Raw genomic sequence first — 18,758 nt, forward strand, 5'->3', positions numbered from 1 at the left:
CCTGCGTTCTGATTGGCCCCCGCGTCTGGGAAACTCCGCCCCCCACGGCTCGGCCGGGCGAGTCTCCGGATTGGCGGGCGTGCCCGGCCCTGGGGTTTCATTCACAAAAGTCAATGAAACAAAGGGAACGGGGTGGGGGTGTGGGGGTTGGAGAGAGAGTCGAGGCCGAGGCAAAGGAAATGCACCAATCAGCGGCTCCCCCGGGCTCACAACTGTCGGCGGCGCCCGGAAAACAAGCGGGTGCGCGGGGAACCCAGGGCCGGGGTTGCCTCGCTCCGGCCTAGCCCCGCGGCCCTCCGTGCGGCCCCGGGGCAAGCTCTCGAGCCCCCGGGGCTCCAAGACAGACGCCCGGGCCTCAGGTGAGGCTGCGGGAGGGGGAGGGAGGGAGAGCGTCTGTGACTCCTCGCCCCATCTCCAACACACGCTGCACTCTTCAACTGCCGCCTCCGCAGATTCTAGGGCAAGGGGTGGGAGGCGCTGGGATTCCGGGTTGGAGGGGGCGCGGGAGTTGTGGGCGTGCGAATGGTGAGCGCCTCGCCCGCTCCTCCGCGCGCGAGCGCACACACACACACACACACACGTCTTATGTAACCGAGCTTGGGCAGAGCAGGGCTGCAGAAAGCAGCCGAAACGCCGAGCTTGGCTCCCAGGAGCAGGTGGGACCTCCTTTGGCGGGAGGGGGAGTGGTGGCGGCGCTCAGCTCGGCAGGCGGAAACCTCCCCATTGCCTGAGTGAGTCGGAGAAGTTTTGTTGTCGGACCTAGAGCCTCGGGACTGCCCCTCCCTGCTGCCCTTACCCACCCCCACCCAATGCCTTCCCAGGACGGTGTGCGAACGCAGCCCCCCCGCCCCCAGGTCTCTGCCCCCGCGCGGGGCCCTGGCCGTGCGGCCGGAGGGAGCGGCCGGATGGAGCGGAGGATGAAAGGCGGATACTTGGACCAGCAAGTGCCCTACACCTTCTGCAGCGTGAGCGCCGCGCCGCGCCGGCCTCCACGCCCGCCCCCGCCCTGCACCCCGCCCCACAGCCCCTTCCCCGAGACCCCAAGGCGGTCCAGCGCTGACCGGCCCCTGTGTCACCCCGGGACCCCAGCCCCGCCCCCCAGGCCCCGCGGCCTCGGGGTGACTCGGGGGCATTCTTCCCCTTCCCCGCAGAAATCGCCCGGAAATGGGAGCTTGCGCGAAGCGCTGATGGTCCCGCAGGGAAAGCTCATGGACCCGGGCTCCCTGCCGCCCCCCGACTCCGAAGGTAAAGAGCCGGAGAGACAAATCGTGACCCTCCCCACCTCGCACACCCAGAGGGCCGATCCCGGAGCCCCCGCCTCGTTCCCCAAAGGAGTCCCCTCCAAGGGACTCTGATCATTCTTGGGCCCCTACCACCAAGGAGGGAGGGCCACCCGGCTTGCTAGGGCTCCCTCCCTCTCACCATCACCTCCACCTCACCTCCAATTCCATTATTCACCCCTCAGATCTCTTCCAGGATCTCAGTCACTTCCAGGAGACGTGGCTCGCTGAAGGTGAGTAGTTTTGTGACCTTTTCTCTATTATTGGGGTGAGAAATTCTCTGGAATTGGTATTCCAACCTAACCCACTTCTCTCTCCCCGCCTCAAGGAGTTCTCCAAGACCCCCCCCCCCCACCCCGCCCCCAGTTCCTACTCCCCGCTCTCCCCAGCGCCCAGTGTGGACACTTATATTGATATTTATTTTCTCTGCCCTGAGCCAGGCTTGTGTAACTAGGCCTGGGGATGAATCAGACCATTGTGTGGGGTATTTGCTTATTTGAATGGAACTTGGCCCCAGGCCCGTTTTCCTGGTAGAAATTTTCATTTGCAAAGTTGGTTAAGCAGCAGACACCAGGCCAAGGTGTGTGTTGGTGTGTTGGGGGTGGGGGGTGGATAAGAGACAGGAGGATGGGGAGAAAGAGCAATTAATATGTAACCTATGTGCTGGAGTTGCCAAAACATTGATTTTCACCCCCCTTGGTTTCTCCTCTTCCCAACCCCCAATGCTAAACAATTTACTATCTGAGCCAAAAGCACAACAAAAGTTTAAATAATTCCTTTTTGCGGCACTTTGGCAGAGAGGGCCCAGGGCTTCTCCCCTAAACAGCCTTGATTGTAATTCTGACGGCATGTGATCCTCCCTCCTTCTTCCCTCCTGAATACCTCTGCCCTAGGCAAATTCCCCCTGCTTTGGCTGGGGTGTTTGAGGAGGGGTTAGCTGCGAGCTGGCTGGGGAGGGGTCAGGAGCTGGGCCTTCTCCGGGTAGGGAGGTGGGTTCTGAGTGTTTTCTGGTTGGATCCACTGGTGTGTTTTGGTGGAGCCTCAGGGTGTCGCTGGTGGGGTTGCAGGTAGAAGCCTTATGGTATTTAGACCGTCTCTGAAAGGGAAGGGTTAATACCCCCATCTTAGGGTCCTTTTATTTTAACACTCTGGGAACCAAGAAACCGCTGCCCACTGGGAACCCCTTTCTAAGGGCTTTGCTTTAAGATCTCGCCATCCTTCCACCTGGGTATCTTTGGTGATTTTTAAAGCTCAAACCCAGCTCCTCTGGAACCATCTTTAAAAGCTTCAGATAAAAGATCCCTGGAGTGAGACTATCTGTCTTGACTACCATGGTATCCCCAAAATATGTGTATTAACGGAACGACTATTTAGCATGGAGCAAACACTCAGGACGTTTTGTAGAATTTGTGGCCAACGGCTGCATGGGTGCTGGAGGGATCTGGGGTATTATACACATCTTCTCCCGACTGCAAGCCCCGTGTGCCCAGCCCTGAGTGACAGGCAGAGTATGCCCTGTCGGCCCATCCTCCTCCCGAGGTTCCGGAGCTGGGCTGGAGCTGAAGAACGCAGGGGTGTCAGTTTCCACAGTCTCTCAAAGACTTCCTTTCCCAATGCCTGATTTCTGTCTGGCTTGCCAGGCTTCTTGTCTGTCAGCGGAGGGTCCCTGTGCTCCCCACAGTGGGCAGCTCCCAGGGCTGTGATTTAAGGGCAGACTCGGAGGTGGGCATTTTGGCAGCAGCTGGTCCATTTGTGCCTGGTTCTGGAATGGGAAGGGAAGGAAAACGTTCTCTCAACCTTGGAAGCCCCACCCCTTGGCGGTGGGGGGTCTAGAGACTGTGCATGTGTCAGTGTGAGGGCGAGTGTGTGTGTTTCAATGCTGCTGCCCTGGGAGTCCCTGTACATTTAAATCCAGTGGGTGGGGAGGTGGGGGTGGGGATCTCCTTGGTTCCCTCTCCTTCCTTCTGAGGGAGCAGCTCAGGTTCCCAGCTGGCGATGGATGGCCAGGCCTGAGAGGGGGATGCTGAGGCCACTGGCTCCTCACTCTCTCTGCGGAGACAGATGCAGCTGCCGGGGCCTTGTCCCCCTGCACCATCCCAGCACCACCCCAGCCTCCTCTCCTGCCTCTTCCCACCAGGTCAGTGACTCCCGAAGCCCAGGGGGGAGCTTTGGGGTGGTAGGGAGGGGTCTAGCTTCTTTGGAAACTTGCCAGCGGTGGGGTGCACCAGGAGGAGTGGGACCCGGAGCCCAACCTCCCCCCTCGCAAGTTTGATTTTTTTTTTAAGCCCCAATTTGGAGAGATGCGGTGAGTCCTAGTAGTGTGGGTGGGGCTGTGAAGAATTCAGGGGATGCCAGGCTGGGTCCGAGAGGATGTGGTTGTGGGTTCAGTCTGGCGTCCGGGCTTATTTAGGGGTGAGTGTGAGTGGGGCTCTGTAGAGACAACTTAGACATCTTTGGGTTTGAGGTTTTTCTAGACCGTGGCCGGGGATGGGGGGGGGGGGTTTGAAGTAAGGCTAAGAGGGTGTGTCTGTTTTTGGGTATCTGTTGAGTTGCTAGAGAAAGGATCAGGCTGCTGTAGGGAAACCCAGGTTCGGGCAGGCTGAGCCCAAGCTGTGCCTGGTTATGGTAAAAAATGTGCTGCTTCTGGTCGAAGGTTCCTTTCTGGGCTTGTCGGGAGCCTTCGGGAACCCTCAGGGACAATGACTTTGTTCTGTTTGGTATTAAGGAACATTGAGTCTGGGCCATGTATGTCCTTTGTATGAGGCTGGGGTCTATAATGTAGAGTCTGTGGATTCGCAGAATCTGTGTGGATAGGTTGCAGGGGTCCTTAAGCCCTCTGATACTATGTGTAAAAAAATCGTTAGGGGTGCACCAGACACAAAGCAATGTGGATTTTTCTAGGAAGAGAAGATCCATAGCTTTTATGAGGTTCTTAAAGGGGTGGGTCTGTGCTCCCCTTCTCAGAAGGTTTACGGCTCCCAAATCTTCCTCCAAGTTCTCCAGTCCCTTTGCCCTTTGGTTTTCCCCCATCGTTTTTGCAAGCCGAAAAAGAGACCCTAGTGTGTGAAGGGTGTGCACGGAAGATGTGTTTCACCCGTGTGCTGCCGTATAGTAAAAGGAATTAGGGTGTGTGTGAATCTGTGTGCTTGCACGCTGGTGCCTCAGCGTGTCTGTGGGGCAAGATGGGGTTAATCCCCTCCCCCAGTTTTTCCTAGCTACAATGCCTCCTTCTACATCTTTCTGTCTCCTCCCCTTCCAGAAGGCTCTTGGGGACAAATGTCCCTCCATAGATAGAGAACTGGTTCCTTCCAGTACAGAGGCTACCAGGGTGGGGGCAGGGTAAGGGTGAGCGACAAGGCCAGTGGTGACACGGTGGAGCAGGAGCCCTGGAGAATGCCTCCCCCTACTTCTACTGGAACTCCTGAAGAGGCCCCTTCACCCTGTGATGGGGCCCCAGGAAGGGGAGAAGATGATGGGGCGTATATGGTGTAGGTAGGTGGCTAACCTGGGGTGAGCTTAAGCTGCTTGGCTATTTTAACCTGCTTCTCTTGGAGCCCAGCCTGGGAGGCTTCCAAGCCCCTTCTCTTCTACTGACCCCCACATTGGAGGGATGATCCCCCAAATTCTCTCTTTCTGGGCATTATGCTGGCGTGGCACTTTTTCCACCCCCTCCGTAATCATCTGCCATGTCCCCGGGCAGATAAACTCCACCTTAGTGCCAGGATGGAGTTGGGGGTAGACCCTGGCACACTAGCTCGGCAGCCAAAACTCAGCCAAGTCAACAAATAAATAAAATGGCATACACTCAAGACCAAACACGGTAATTAGAAATTCTCCTGCTCTCCAGGAACTCGGGGCTCGGTGTTCCTGTTCCTATTTCTATCCTTGTGGACAGTCTCTGATTGAGGCCTCTCTCCTATCCTTTTGGTTTGAGAAGCCAGTGTTCTGGGCAGGAGCCAAGCAGAGACTGGGGTTCACATCACAGCCCATTTTTGCCTTGGCTGATTTCTCCTGGCCCTGGGAAGAGGATGGCCTCTCTTTGGGAGGAGGGGCTGTGTGCTGGGGGGAGGGGCTTCCCCGGGGACTGCTGAGGAGTGGACATTGGGGTCAAACCTCAGGGGGCCTGAGGCGGGAGGGAAGGCAGGATGACCCCTAGGGCTCTCTAGAGTCATGTGAACTGGCCTGTGACTGGCCTGTGACGCCAGCAGGAGATGCCCCCAGCCCATTACCTCAATGGAAACTGGCAGGTAATGAAGCCCCAAAGGGGGCCCAGAATGCGTCAGCCTCCCCCACGCTCTGCACCTCCCCTGCCCTGGGGACCCTCCCTCCTTGCCTAGGTAGCAGGGATGGGAAGGTTGCTTATCCTGCTCCATCACCCCCATCCTGCCAATTTTGGGGGTATCGCCCGTGGCTGGGCCTGAGGGCACATCGGGGATGAACTTGGCCCTTGCGCCCCGGAGCAAGGTTTGCTCCTTCCTTTTATCTCGTGTTTCCCAAACCTGACTTTTTTTTTTTTTTTTTTTTTTTTTTTTTTTTAAGAGAGAGAGAGAGAGAGTGCAGGGGAGGCCGGGGAGAGAATTTCAAGCAGGCTCCACACTCAGTGTGGACACTCAAAGAGGGGCTTGATCTCATGACCGTGAGGCGCCCCTCAAACCTGCCTGTTCTTATGGGCCACCAGGGGTGCTTGTTAAAAGTACAGGCGCCTGGGCTTCAACCCTGCCTATGGAATTAGATTCTCCAGGGGTGGGGACCGGGAGTGTGTGCATGTTTAAGTAAACTTTACACCCAACGTGGGGCTCGAAGAGTCACATGCTCCACCTACCTAATGAGCCAGCCAGGGGCCCCAGGAATGTGTACTCTTTCTTCTTCTTTTTTTCATTGTATTTACTTCAGCTAGAGAGAGCAGGGATGAGGGGCAGAGGGAGAGAGGGAGGGAATCTCAAGCAGGCTCTACACTCAGTGTGGAGCCCGACGCGGAGCTTGATCCCACAACCCTGGGATCATGACCCCAGCTGAAATCAAGAGTCAGATGCCCTACCAACTGAGCCACCCAGGCGCCCCAGGGATATGTACTTTTAATGCCCTGGGGATTCTTGATTTGGGTCAGTTTGGGGGATGGTTGCCTTCGTGCCTCAGCTGTGCTTCTGAATAGATAGATGCTGCCTGTGTGTTTTTGCCAAGGGACTTCGTGTCCTACTCATTTATTTGATCACTTTGGAATAGTCTCCTGCTGACTTCTCGGGAGTCCTTCTCTAGCTGCTGGTGGCTTCTGATTCTTCAACCCCTCAGTCCAGTCCCTCTGTCAAGATGTCAACTATCCATAAACGTATCTTGAAGTACTTGGCACATGTGATATTCAAAGCAAGTTGGGGAAGAATCCTCCTGCCGAGCAATTGATCACAGCCTAAAGCATCACTTGTGAGATGTGCTTTCTCTGGAGGGAGGACCTGCCTCTATTAAAGTTAGCCTGTGTGTGGGGGAAGGGGGAGGTCCTGAGGGAGAGGGAAGAGCTGATTTGTTAGGGTCTCTGCCACTCTTGCTCCCCAGTCCACAGTGTCAGCTCCCACCAGCCTGGGGATGGGATCGTGGTATGTTTATTCACATAGTCCACAAATAAGGCAAGGAGCATCTATTCTTAGCCAGACCCCATTTTCCAGATGCTGGGGTATCAGGAAGACAGAGAAAGCAAAAGCCCATGCCCTCAGGCAGCTTAACTTTCAGGTGGAGAAGGTAGACAACAGACCCATAAAAGTAAATGAATTAAAGAGATCCAAGTAAATTAATAAGATGCATCCACATAGCTGTACATGCGAGGGCAAAAATAAACAAGGGAAGCGATGGGTAGCCAAGAGGGACCACTTCGGTGTGGGTGGTCAGAGAAGACGTCTGAGGAAGTGACCAAGTGACAGCTAGGACTTCGGTGGCCAGGAAGAGAAAAAAATACAGGCAGGCAAAGGTTTGGGGAAGAGGAATGAAGAGCTCTGGAGACAAAGGACAAGGAGAGGCAGGTCGGACAGGTAAGCAGGCCAGACCGCGTGGGGCGCCAGAGGCCTGCTGAGAAGAAGACTTTGGGGTCCCTGCTTTGAGCAAGGAGAAAAGGGAGGGGACTTCTATTGCAGAAAGACCACTCTGACAGCTGTGTGGTACCTGCTGTAGGAGGTAAGCGCGGAAGCAGGGAGTTCCAATATAGAGGCTCTGGCTGAAATCCCAGGAAGAAACCATGGAGCCTCTGCTGACTGGGAAGCCCAGAGGCTGGGGTGTGTGTGTGCAGGGCTGGGAGTGGAGGTATTCTCCAGCCGTCTCCTCCTGCCCTTCGTCCTTCCCAGCCGTTCTCGATCTGGTTGTCTTCTCCGTCACTTTCCTCCTTGTCCACTCTGAGAGCAGTCTCCTTCCTTGGCTTCCACCACCACGTCACTTTCAAGCCACTCTCTTCCTGGAGTATCCGGAAGTTCTTCTTGGTGTCTACCCCTTCCCACTTCTGTTTTGGCTATTCTTGAGAGAGGGGCAAAGATTCTGGGGTCAGGGGAGGGACTCTGCTATATTCCCTCCTGAAGGTGTTGGAGAGGCCAGGGTAAGCACTAGAAATTAAAGCTGGAATATCCAGGTTGGAGATCATGGATGAACTGCTGTTCTATTGCTGCCTGACCCCCAAACCCAGTGCCACCCATGCTGGCACCCTGGGAGTGCTTCTCAGACCTCCAAGCTGGGAAACCTTCCTCTCCTAGCTGCACGCTGCAGACAGGAGGCAAGGGGACCTGCCCGTGTCCCCAGCCACTTCCTCTCCCACTGTCCTCTTATGCACCTCTCTTGGACCACCACCCTTCCTCTATTCCATCTTCTTCCCCAGGTTCTAGATTTCTAGATGTCACCCGGGAGGTTGTATAAAACACAGATTCCGGGGCCCGGCCCAGCTACAGAATCTCCCCATGTTATTCTAGGTTCATTAGGATATCCTGCAATGCCTGCCCATCCCAGATGTGACTCTGCTGGGAGCTCTGGGAGGGGCAGGGCTGCCTTCACTTCAGGAAAATGGAGGGAATAAATACAAAGCATCCAGGAAAAGACTCTGGAATCTGCTCAGACAGGTTCTGGGAGCTTGCAGCCTGCCCTCCAGGGTCTTAATGGAGCGTAGAGATAGAGGGCGCTAGGACCTGGGGTGGGGTTGCCTTGCGTCCTAGGAAGGCTGTTTTCCCCTTGGGCTGGTGCTATTTCTGCAAGGCCACCGCAATGGTGTCTCCTGGGGACTGCCATGGGGGGGGGGGGCCCTCCCAGACTCACCTCTGACCTCTCTCTCTGCAGCCCAGGTACCAGACAGTGATGAGCAGTTCGTTCCTGATTTCCATTCAGAAAACTGTGAGTGGAGGGCCCTGGGTCAAGGGAGTGGGGAGTCGGGGAGGGCAGGAAATGAGTCATAGGGGTAGAGAATCACAAAAGATGAACTTGTTCCCTCCTAAAGGAAAGGGAGAACAGGGCTCCCCATTCTTAGGTTTGGACTCCAGGACTCAGTAACTGGGAGATGAGGCCCTTGGTCCAAATCGGGGCTTTCTGCATCCTGGCTGTGGGACGTGCGAACTTCATCTCTCTGATCCCCCACTTCCCAGTTTCCGAAATGAGGGGCTTGGACCAGCTCAGCAGGGTCCGGTTCTACTTTTCTCAGTTACTTTCACGCACCCAGGAGCAATTTTGCCCCCGAGGAGACACGGGGGCAACGTCTGTAGATGTTCGGGGTTGTCACAACCGAGGGTGGGGTGCTACAGGCATCTAGTGGGTAGGGAGGCCAGAGGTGCTGCTGAACACCCCGTAATGCTCAGGACGGCCCCCCACAACAAGAGTGATCTGGCCCAAAGGTCAATAGTGCCCTGTTGAGAAGCCCCGCTTTATTTACTGTCAGATACTCCGGTCTCAACTGTCTTTGATAAAATGCAGTAAGGGCACATATAATGGAAAACAAGGAACAGTCAGTCACAGGCATTTGGCTCCACGCAGGAAGACAGACCCTCGCGCTCAGCAGACTTGGAACCAAATGTGCTGCTCGGCCTGGTGGCTGGGGTTTGCAGACCCGGCGGGGGCCACAGGAGAGACTAGTCTTCACAGAGAATCAGGACCATGTGTTTAATGTTGGTCAGCTGACGTGCAAGTAGGCTAATATCCAACCTCAGCCGGGGAAAGAAAGATTCTTTAGAGCACCAAATAAGAAAACATCTCTCTCCCTTGGAATTTTCCAGGGCGCTCAGGCAAACCACAGGCCCTGGGTTGGAGGTGCTCAATCCTACAAAGGTGTTTTTTGGGGGGTTGGGGTTGTAGTAAATGTTGGGTTTTGGACGGTTTCTTTGGTTAATATTGGACATCAGCCCGACGTATAAAACTAGACACGGCGTCAGCAGCCAAACTGTCTGACCGTGAGTCTCTGAAAACCGAGACCCAGAGAGGGGCTGAGTCTGCACAGGTCACCCAGCTGGCCGTCAAAGAGCAGAAGGTGTCGGGAGCTCTTCTGGCCTCTTCTGTGACCCGCTCTGGCCTTGTTCTGCCCCCACCCCCACCCCTCACCCCTGCAGTAGCTTTCCACAGCCCCCCCACCAGGATCAAGAAGGAGCCCCAGAGTCCCCGCACAGACCCGGCCCTGTCCTGCAGCAGGAAGCTGCCACTCCCCAACCACCATGGCGAGCAGTGCCTTTATTCCAGGTGAGCCCCAGCCTGGCCCTGGTGAAGGGCCGGGACGGGGGAGGGAGGGCGAAAGGCGGCAGATGCACTGCCACATAGGCCACAGAAAGGATTTTTGAGCCCCTGTCACGGGAGCCCCACGGCTCAGGATTTCCTCTGAGTTGTCCGGAGGAAGAACGCAGCAGGGGGTTCCAGGGATGTGTGTGTCAAGGCCTGGGCAGAGCCTTTCCACCCGAGGAAGCCACCGGCCCACCCAGGGGAGAGGCAATCTCAGGATTCACAAAAGGAGAAAAAGAGTTCGCTTGGGGCCCGGGCCTTTCCCAGCACCTTCTACACGTCCTCCTCCCCTGATCCCTGTGACTCACTTCCCCGGGGGATAAAGGGTTCAAAGAGGCTCGCCCAGCTTCTCTGCCCCCTCACCCCCCTCTCCCCCTCAACTCCAGTGCCTATGACCCCCCTAGACAAATCGCCATCAAGTCCCCCGCCCCCGGTGCCCCTGGACAGTCGCCCCTGCAGCCCTTCTCCCGGGCAGAACAACGGAGTTTCCTGAGATCCTCCGGCACCTCCCAGCCCCACCCTGGCCATGGGTACGTCGGGGAGCATAGGTAAGGAGGAGGCCAGGAGACGCACAGAACCTGTGGGCCCCGGCCTCACCAGTTCTTCCTCAATCCCTGAGTGTTCTCCACCTGCCCTTAAGAGACCTGGCGTGGGGGGAGGTAGGGCAGAAGGGATGTCGACACCCCACCCCCGACCCTGACACACACACACACACACACACACACACCTGAGCCCACTCTGCAAGCTCTGGGGGTGGCCGGCGCGAGGACCCAGCACGGCTCAAATTAATCTCTTCTTCCTTCTCCCTCCAACCACACCCAGCTCTGTCTTCCAGCAACCCTTGGATATTTGCCACCCCCTCACATCCTCCCAGGGAGGGGGCCGGGAACCCCTCCCGGCCCCCTACCCACACCAGCTGTCGGAGCCCTGCCCACCCTACCCCCAGCAGAGCTTCAAGCAGGAATACCTTGACCCCCTGTACGAACAGGCGGGCCAGCCGCCAGTGGGCCAGGGTGGAGTCAGCGGGCACAGGTACCCAGGGGCGGGGGTGGTGATCAAACAGGAGCAGACGGACTTCGCCTACGACTCTGGTAAGAAATGCTCCCGGGGAGGGGGAGGAGGAGTTCGGGGGGCATCGCCGGGGAGGGTGGCATGTGATCAAATGGACAGTGCCACTAGACCCAGAATGTCTCCCAAGTGTTTTACCCACCCACCCCCACGCCCATTTACCAGTGCCTACCTCCAACCCACCCAACCACTCGCTTTTTTTTAATGGAGGTTCAAAACAATTGTCATTTTCCAGTCAGCAAACTTGTACTCAGATAAAAGATGAGTGGTTTGCAGGTCCTTGCCCTCAGGCAGCTTGTGACTTCCTAGGAAGCCTTTCTTCCTGTTTCTCTTCAGCAAGGGTTTGAGGTTATAATGACCTTACCGGGCTGGAGTATATGGGCTTGTGGCGCTGGAAGACACAGTGATGAATAGGATGTGTCCCAGTCCCCACAGAATCCGAAACACATAAACGGATTTGAACGAAGAGAAACATGAACCCGCAACTAGCCAGGCTCAGTTCCCAACTGGAACACGGGGTGACTGTGTGGTTTCCACCTTCTTGTTGGGGCCTCCGGGTTGATGATAGGGCCGGATACCAAAATAGGACTGCTAGTTCCGCCTGGCTGTGAACAGGAGTGAGATACGCTTAGCTACATTCATAAACAGCTGGAATTCAAAGCCTCAGGTCCCGAAGGGAGGGCCTTTCTCATTTAGGAGGGACCCAGAAAACCTTGGTTTCTGTTCCACTGTTGCCATCCCCAAATTTGAATTCATCTGCCAGTTTGTATGAGAAAAATAAATACTGAGGTTCGAGTAGGCGCAGAGCTGGCTAGAGCTTTCGAATTTCCCTTTTCCTGATGTCCAGTCTTTCAGGGGTAGGGGGATGAACCACAACTCCCCCCCCCCCCCCCCCGCCCTCCCCAATCCAGGGCTGCCCCAGTGAGAACCAGAAAGGCGCGCCTCTCCTCAAACCCGGGGCATTAGCTGAGTCTCACCAGGCAGTGAGGTGGAGGAAGGAGGAGGGAAATGCTCTCGCTGCTGACCTTCAAAGGATGTAGACCGGAGGAGATCTGGTTACATGCCCTTGAACTCCTGCCCCTCCCCCTCCAGCTTCCTCTCAATGGAGTCAGGAATTCCATTCACAAAATGGAGGCATGAATGAGCCCACCCTCCCGCCTCCTCCCGGAGGTGTCGGGTTTCACCATCTCATTCATAGGTGGGAGTGGAGGGGGTAGGGCGGGAAGGGGCTGGGACTTGAACGGGTGGCTTCACACAGCCGCCTCCTCCAGGTGGAGTAGGGATATTTCCATCCTAGGGAGTAGAATGAAAAGGGAGTGAATATGCTCTGCTGTCAGAAATGAAAAAAACACGGCCCAGTGCCCACTGCCTTGTCCCCAGATACAGATACATTCTGGCTTCTGGCGTGCTCTCGCTCTCCCCCCTTCCTCCCTCTCCCCCTCTCCCTCTTTCTCCCTCTCCCCCTCTCCTTCCCTACCTACCTGCTGGTCTTCCCCCAGCCCCCAACCTCCGTTTCCTCCCTCCCTAAACACATGCTCAGTGCTCTCTCTCTCTCTCTCTCTCTCACACACACACACACACACACACACACACACACACAGCTAGGAACCCAACCTGCTGACCGGAGGTTAGCCCATTCCAAGGGAGTCTTAGGCATGGACACTGAACCCTTTCCCCGGAGGTTCATCCCTCCCCTTCCTCCTCCCCCTAAACTCACAGGAAACAGCTGTTCCCTGGAATCTTGGGCCTTGTGCAACAGTTTGCCAGGCCCAGCTGCTGCCGGCCATGCCCTCTGGCCCAAACTTCAAGCTGAGAGGTTCAAGCCTTGTGCCCCCTCTGGGTGAACTTGCCTTGGGATTTGGTGGTTGGCAGGCAGCTGGGAAAAGAACCGGAAAGCAGGCTGGCAGGAAGGAGTTCTCGAATGTGGGTAGAACTGCTGCCCCCACCGCAGCCACCTGTAACATCACCCTTTCTTCTCTCCTCCCCTCCCAGATGTCCCTGGGTGTGCATCAATGTATCTTCACACGGAGGGTTTCTCCGGACACTCTCCAGGCGACGGGGCCATGGGTAAGGCAGCCCCCTCCTCTCCGCCAAGCCCTCCAAGGTGGAGGAGGGAGTCTTGCTGTCGGGGAGGGTCTCCTGTGCAGGAGTCCCTCTGGACTCTCTGGAGGCTCATATCGATGAGCCCCCAGATCTGAGTGACCCCCAACTTCCTCCTCAAGGTTATGGCTATGAGAAACCTCTTCGACCATTCCCAGATGATGTCTGTGTTGTCCCTGAGAAATTTGAAGGTCAGAGAAGTGACTACGAAAGGGCCAGGGTCTTACCCTTGCCTTCTGTGCCCTCCCCCCTCCCGAGAATCACAATACCGCTGGGGAGGGGAGATGGGGTTACTTGGGGGACCAGGAGGCACAAACCTGACACCTGCTTTCTGTGTTCCCCAGGAGACATCAAGCAGGAAGGGGTCGGAGTGTTCCGAGAGGGACCGCCCTACCAGCGCAGGGGCGCCTTGCAACTGTGGCAATTTCTGGTGGCCCTGCTGGATGACCCAACGAATGCCCACTTCATCGCCTGGACTGGCCGGGGGATGGAGTTCAAACTAATAGAGCCCGAGGAGGTGGGCCTCCCAGATGTCCCCACCTCTCCTCCCAACATCTCTGGGGCCTGGAGATAACAGGATCTGGGAATGCGGCACATGCCTCCCCTGACCTCAATTCTTGTCAAACCTGGGTCTGTGGGCTGCTGCTTGGTCTGCAGGGCCAGCTTCTGTTTTGCACGAAGAATCTCAGGTGCTCTTTCTGACCTGCCCCCCGTTTTTGTCTGCTGAGCCAGCACCAGCATCCCAAACCTCTGTCCCGTCCCCAGGTTGCCAGGCTCTGGGGCATCCAGAAGAACCGGCCGGCCATGAACTACGACAAACTGAGCCGCTCGCTCCGATACTACTATGAAAAAGGCATCATGCAGAAGGTGAGGGGCCAAGGCCCCAGGGCCGGGGCGGGTGAGAGGCAGTAACTGTGGGAAGGTGATGGGGGCAGGGGAGCATTTCTCAGCAAGTTGGTGGGAGCCGATAATGAACCGGACAGAGGGAATGAGAAACTGTGGACAAGATTTCCCTCTCCCCAAAAAAGTGCTCAAACAGTAAGTGAAAAGCCCAAAGTATGGAGACATTGAGATTGGAGAACGGGAACTCTGTGGGGAGCTGGCTTCTCGGAGGAGCCGGCACGGGAGAGATGTGCCCCACGCACCTGCTGGGACCTGGCCCAGGGCTGCGTCCCCCAACCCACACTCACCTGGAGGGAGAGCTAGGCCCACCCAGCCCCTCTCTTCCCACAGGTGGCTGGTGAGCGCTACGTGTACAAGTTTGTGTGTGAGCCTGAGGCCCTCTTCTCCCTGGCCTTCCCGGACAATCAGCGTCCAGCCCTCAAGGCCGAATTTGACCGGCCAGTCAGTGAGGAGGACACAGTCCCTTTGTCCCACTTGGACGAGAGCCCTGCCTACCTCCCAGAGCTGGCTGGCCCTGCCCAGCCCTTTGGCCCCAAGGGTGGCTACTCTTACTAGCCCTGGCCGCTGCTCCTACTGCCGGTGGGTGCTGCCCTGTGTACATATAGATGAATTTGGTGTTGGGGAAACCCTCACTCTGAAGCCCGCAGATGTCTTTGGAGCAGATCCCCGCTGGCCCACCCGTTGCCCCTGCCCAGACTCTGAACCGCTCACCAGAGTTGATGGGAAGGAAAAGCGGAGACCCTGCAAGTGCAAAGGTGGGGTCTAGAAGCTCCTCTGGGGATGTCACCTCCAGCCTCTTCCCAGGTTCTACGTCGAGGCCCAAGCTTCACTCCTCTCCCCCATCACAGAGAAAAGAGTCTGCTCTGTTCTGGGGGACAGAAGGCGCGTTCCCACTTTATCCTGGTGGAGAAGGGTGCATTGAGCTCCCCAGATCTCCCACTGTGGGCAGACAGAAGTCTGGATCCTGCACTCCGCTCCAAGCGGTGGCCCTGGAGGGTCCTGCTTGTCCATTCTTGGTGCTGTGTTCCCAGAGGCAGGGGGAGGCTGGAGTAAGGAACCTGGGGTGGGGGAGGGGCTGCAGGGTGGAGGCAGGGAGGGCTGGGTTCCTGCTCCTAGGGCCCTTTGCCTCTTCTCTGCCTTTTCCTAGGCCCGGGCCTGGGATTCCACCCCCACCTCCACCACATCTGCCAGACCCCAATAAAGGCCCCTGCTTCTCCTTAGCATCCTGTGTCCTCTTTGCCACCATGGGAGAAGAACTGGGGTTGGAAAGAGCCCCAGCTTTGGGGCAGACGATCAGAGTTTGGGGCCTGGCCCTGACACGTAACTTCCCTTACGGATCTGAGAGAAGACAGTTCACCTCCGATTCTTTTCCTCTGAAAAATGGGCTCAGTGTTACCTGGCCTCTCTTCCTCCCACGATTATTGTGTCCGGGTCCTGGAAGAATGGTTGAAGGGTACTTTTATAATCTGGCCTGGTGACCCCTGGCCACCAGGCATCTCCCTGCCCGGGCAGGGGCCAGATTGGGCTACTGAGCTTGGAGGCCCTCCCGGGGCTTCCTCAGGCAGGGTTTGGCCTGTGGGTTCTATGATGCCCTTCCCATGGCCATGCTATGCTACCCATGTCTACACCTCAACTGTGTGTCCCTCCCTCCTGCAGTGGCTCCAGGTTGGTTTTTGCTGAAAATGGGGACAAGAGTTTGTATGGAGAGGGTCTGGAGAATGGCGAGAGAAGAAAGGCACCCGGGCAAGAGGGTGTGGGGAAAGGCCAGAGCAGGCCCTGCATGCTGGCCTGTGGAGGAAAAGACGCTACATCTTCAGGGAAAGGGGAGCAGAAAACACGTGCCCCTTGCCCAGAATCCTGGGGCTGTTCTCTGTGGGTGCTGGGAGAGACAAGGCTGAGAAAGTGGTGACACCTGGAGGGAGCAGACCTGATACCCCTCAAGGTGCGAGGGGGCAGAATGGAAGGTTCTAGACCCAGGCCCTGTGGAAACGGCTTCCCAGGATCCAGGCTCTGGTGAAAATGTACTCTTCAGGTAAACCAGAACTGCAGCGCCGAGGCTGCGCTGGCCCAGCCCTCCTTAAGGCTTGAACAGCCTGGGTCCCCAGTCCCCGAGCCCTCAAAGGAAGGGTGCTGGTCAGCCACTATGCACAAATAAAAAGCAACATTACTGTTCTTCCTAGAAACCCAAAACAACAACTTTTATAATTTAGAGCAAGGGAACAGAAACTCTTAAGATACAAGTTTTAGGGGCACCTAGGTAGCTCAGTCGGTTAGGCATCCGACCAGCTCAGGTCATGATCTCACGGTTTGGGAGTTCGAGCCCTGCGTCGGGCTCTGTGCTGACAGCTCAGAGTCTGGAGCCTGCTTCAGATTCTGCATCTCCCCCTCTGCCCCTCTCCACTCACACTCTTCCTCTCTCAAAAAGAATAAACATTAACATTTCTTTTTAAATAAAACACAAGTTTTAAAAAATATACATGTTTTTTAAAAATACATATAATGTAGGGGCACCTGGGTGGCTGTCGGTTAAGCACCTGAGTTTGGCTCAGGTCATGATCTCACGGTTTGTGAGTTTGAGCTGAGCCCCATGTCGGGCTCTGTGCTGACCGCTCAGAGCCTGGAGCCTGTTTCAGATCCTGTGTCTTCCTCTCTCTGTCCCCTCCCCTCCTTGCACTCTCCCTCTCTCAAAAATAAACATTAAAAAAAAAAATCTTTATTAAAAAAAATGCATGTTATTTAATTCCATATTAAAGCCAGGCTCTCATGGTAGGAAGGTGTAGAAGTCCATGGAAACCCTGGGGTCCTGAGTATGTGTATAGGAGCAACAGATTTGGGTGAGAAATGGTGTCCACAGCCTGAGACACGTGACCTCTACCCTCTGAAATGTTTATTAACAAGTCACTCCTCACAGCTCTTTGTTCAAATCCTTAACCTTGGAGGGCCACTGCTTAGAGGAGGCAGCTTCTAGCAACCACCAGGGGAAATCAAGCTCCGGACTGGATGAAGGTAAACCCTAGACCGAGGAGCCTGACCCAGCGGTAGAGTTTACACGAGCCCCACGGGGATGGTCCCCGCCACGTATGCAAGCACAGACTCAGCACGTGCACGGGGCAGGAAATCCCTGAGCTAGGCTCCTGCAGGGTGGGGTGAATGGCCTAGAAGATTCCAGCTCCCTGCAGGAGACCCACATCCTCTCCTGACCTGTCACTCAATCTCGGGAGATATTGCTTCGAGGAAGAGAAACAAGGGCCCCATTGTGTGGGAGCAGCGGGCAAGTTCTTCCCAATCTGGCCCATCTCCCTCTGAGCAGGCTCAGCGATGCTGCCGACATGCTGTTTCCTGATGGCCGGTCCGAAGGTCAGACATCAACCACCTTGACATAGCAGAGAGACAGCTCTTGGGACAGTTGTTTAAGGAACACCCACAGAGCCAGGGTCCTTTGCTCACCTAACCCACAGGAGATGGCTAGCCCTGCTGTCTCTCACCTTTGCCTGTGGAACATGTCTTTCTCAACCTCAGCTTCAATCCCAAACCTCCCCACCCTGCCCCCAGGGCCATAACCATCTCCTAGGTGCCAATGTCTTTTGGTGCTGGGCGCTCAGCTGGGCGCTCCCTACCCCGGAGGGAGTTCTTAGAGACTGGGGAGCTGGGTGTCCAGCCCCTGCTTTGCTCTCGGCCTCCTCCTCTGTAGACCCCTGCCTCTCTCTCCCCGTAAGGCCTTAGAGGTGAACACACAAAGATCCCCTGCCCTTAATTACTGGCCAGGGCTTCCCAGGAGCAAACAGAGTTGGAGGCGCTCGCTCAACTCAAGGAAGGGGTGGGGATCTCAGTCAGCAGACTCCCTGGCCTGTGTTCTTCTCTGCTGGATTCTCTCTGAATCGTCTTTAGGGTGGTCAGTTTGCCGCCCAACAATAGCCTACGTTCTTTCACATCCTAGAATGTCATAAACTCAGCATCTGGTGGACAAGTCAGTAGTTCTATACGAGGTGTCCAACCCCCCAGGGGCTTCCCTACAAGCTCCACATCCAGACCAGCTTTCCAGAAGCTCTGGAAACAACCTGGCCTGGCAGCATCTGTGGGATGTCCTTTAAAGTCAAGAGCTTCCTTGGGACCCATGACAGGGGCACTGGGAGGTGGCTATTCCCCAACCAAATGCTACAAGAAACCCACTCGGCAACAGCAAGCTGACTCTGAAAGGGGTTCGGTGGGTTTTCTGTTCGTGGTGGGGGGACGAGAGGCTTTGACCATAAAAACCCTTTGTTAAAGCCCATCGAGGACCTGGGCAAGGGGAGGGGGAATAAAAACAAAAAACAAACAAAACAAAAGCTGTGACGTCCCTTGCATGTTTCAAAAAGAGAAAGGACATGCTGCACATTGTGTGGTGTGCAGCGGAGGGAGCCAGGAGAGCCTTCTGTATTCCACATGCTGCATCTGTAACCACTCAGGCGCCCAGACTGGGGCAGTGGATGTGGTTAATCATGGGACCGTGTGCAGCCACACCGGGCTCGTGCGGGTGTCAAGAGATACGACTGCAGGCTTGGGCTATGCGTCACCTCCGAGCCCAAAGAGGCCCCAAGCTCTGGTTACAGGGGACTCTCCACCATGTGCACCAAAGCCACAAATCTCCCCACCCTGGGCCCAGGCCAATATCCTAACCTTTCAGCTAGAAGAAACAGCCACAGAAAACCA

General features: G+C 56.2%; 1 protein-coding gene across 5 annotated transcripts; it reads left to right on the forward strand.

The window, feature by feature from the left end:
* Window positions 1-208: 208 nt before the first annotated feature.
* ETV4 (ETS variant transcription factor 4) lies at window positions 209-15,117 on the forward strand. 5 transcript variants are annotated; one of them, XM_047846074.1, is made up of 13 exons: window positions 209-359; window positions 822-965; window positions 1,152-1,245; window positions 1,466-1,513; window positions 8,580-8,633; window positions 9,836-9,962; window positions 10,385-10,546; window positions 10,821-11,089; window positions 13,059-13,133; window positions 13,289-13,357; window positions 13,511-13,683; window positions 13,932-14,033; window positions 14,400-15,117. In XM_047846074.1, exons 2-13 carry the CDS (start codon window positions 906-908, stop codon window positions 14,622-14,624), a joined length of 1,458 nt encoding a protein of 485 aa, XP_047702030.1. In that variant the 5' UTR covers window positions 209-359; window positions 822-905; the 3' UTR covers window positions 14,625-15,117. The 5 variants fall into 5 exon arrangements, with proteins under 5 accessions (XP_047702030.1, XP_047702035.1, XP_047702031.1 ...); XM_047846079.1 differs by having other exon boundaries at window positions 10,403-10,546; XM_047846075.1 differs by having other exon boundaries at window positions 855-965.
* Window positions 15,118-18,758: the final 3,641 nt, after the last annotated feature.

This window comes from Prionailurus viverrinus, unplaced genomic scaffold (genome assembly GCF_022837055.1).
Source record: "Prionailurus viverrinus isolate Anna unplaced genomic scaffold, UM_Priviv_1.0 scaffold_35, whole genome shotgun sequence".
NCBI lineage: Eukaryota > Metazoa > Chordata > Mammalia > Carnivora > Felidae > Prionailurus > Prionailurus viverrinus.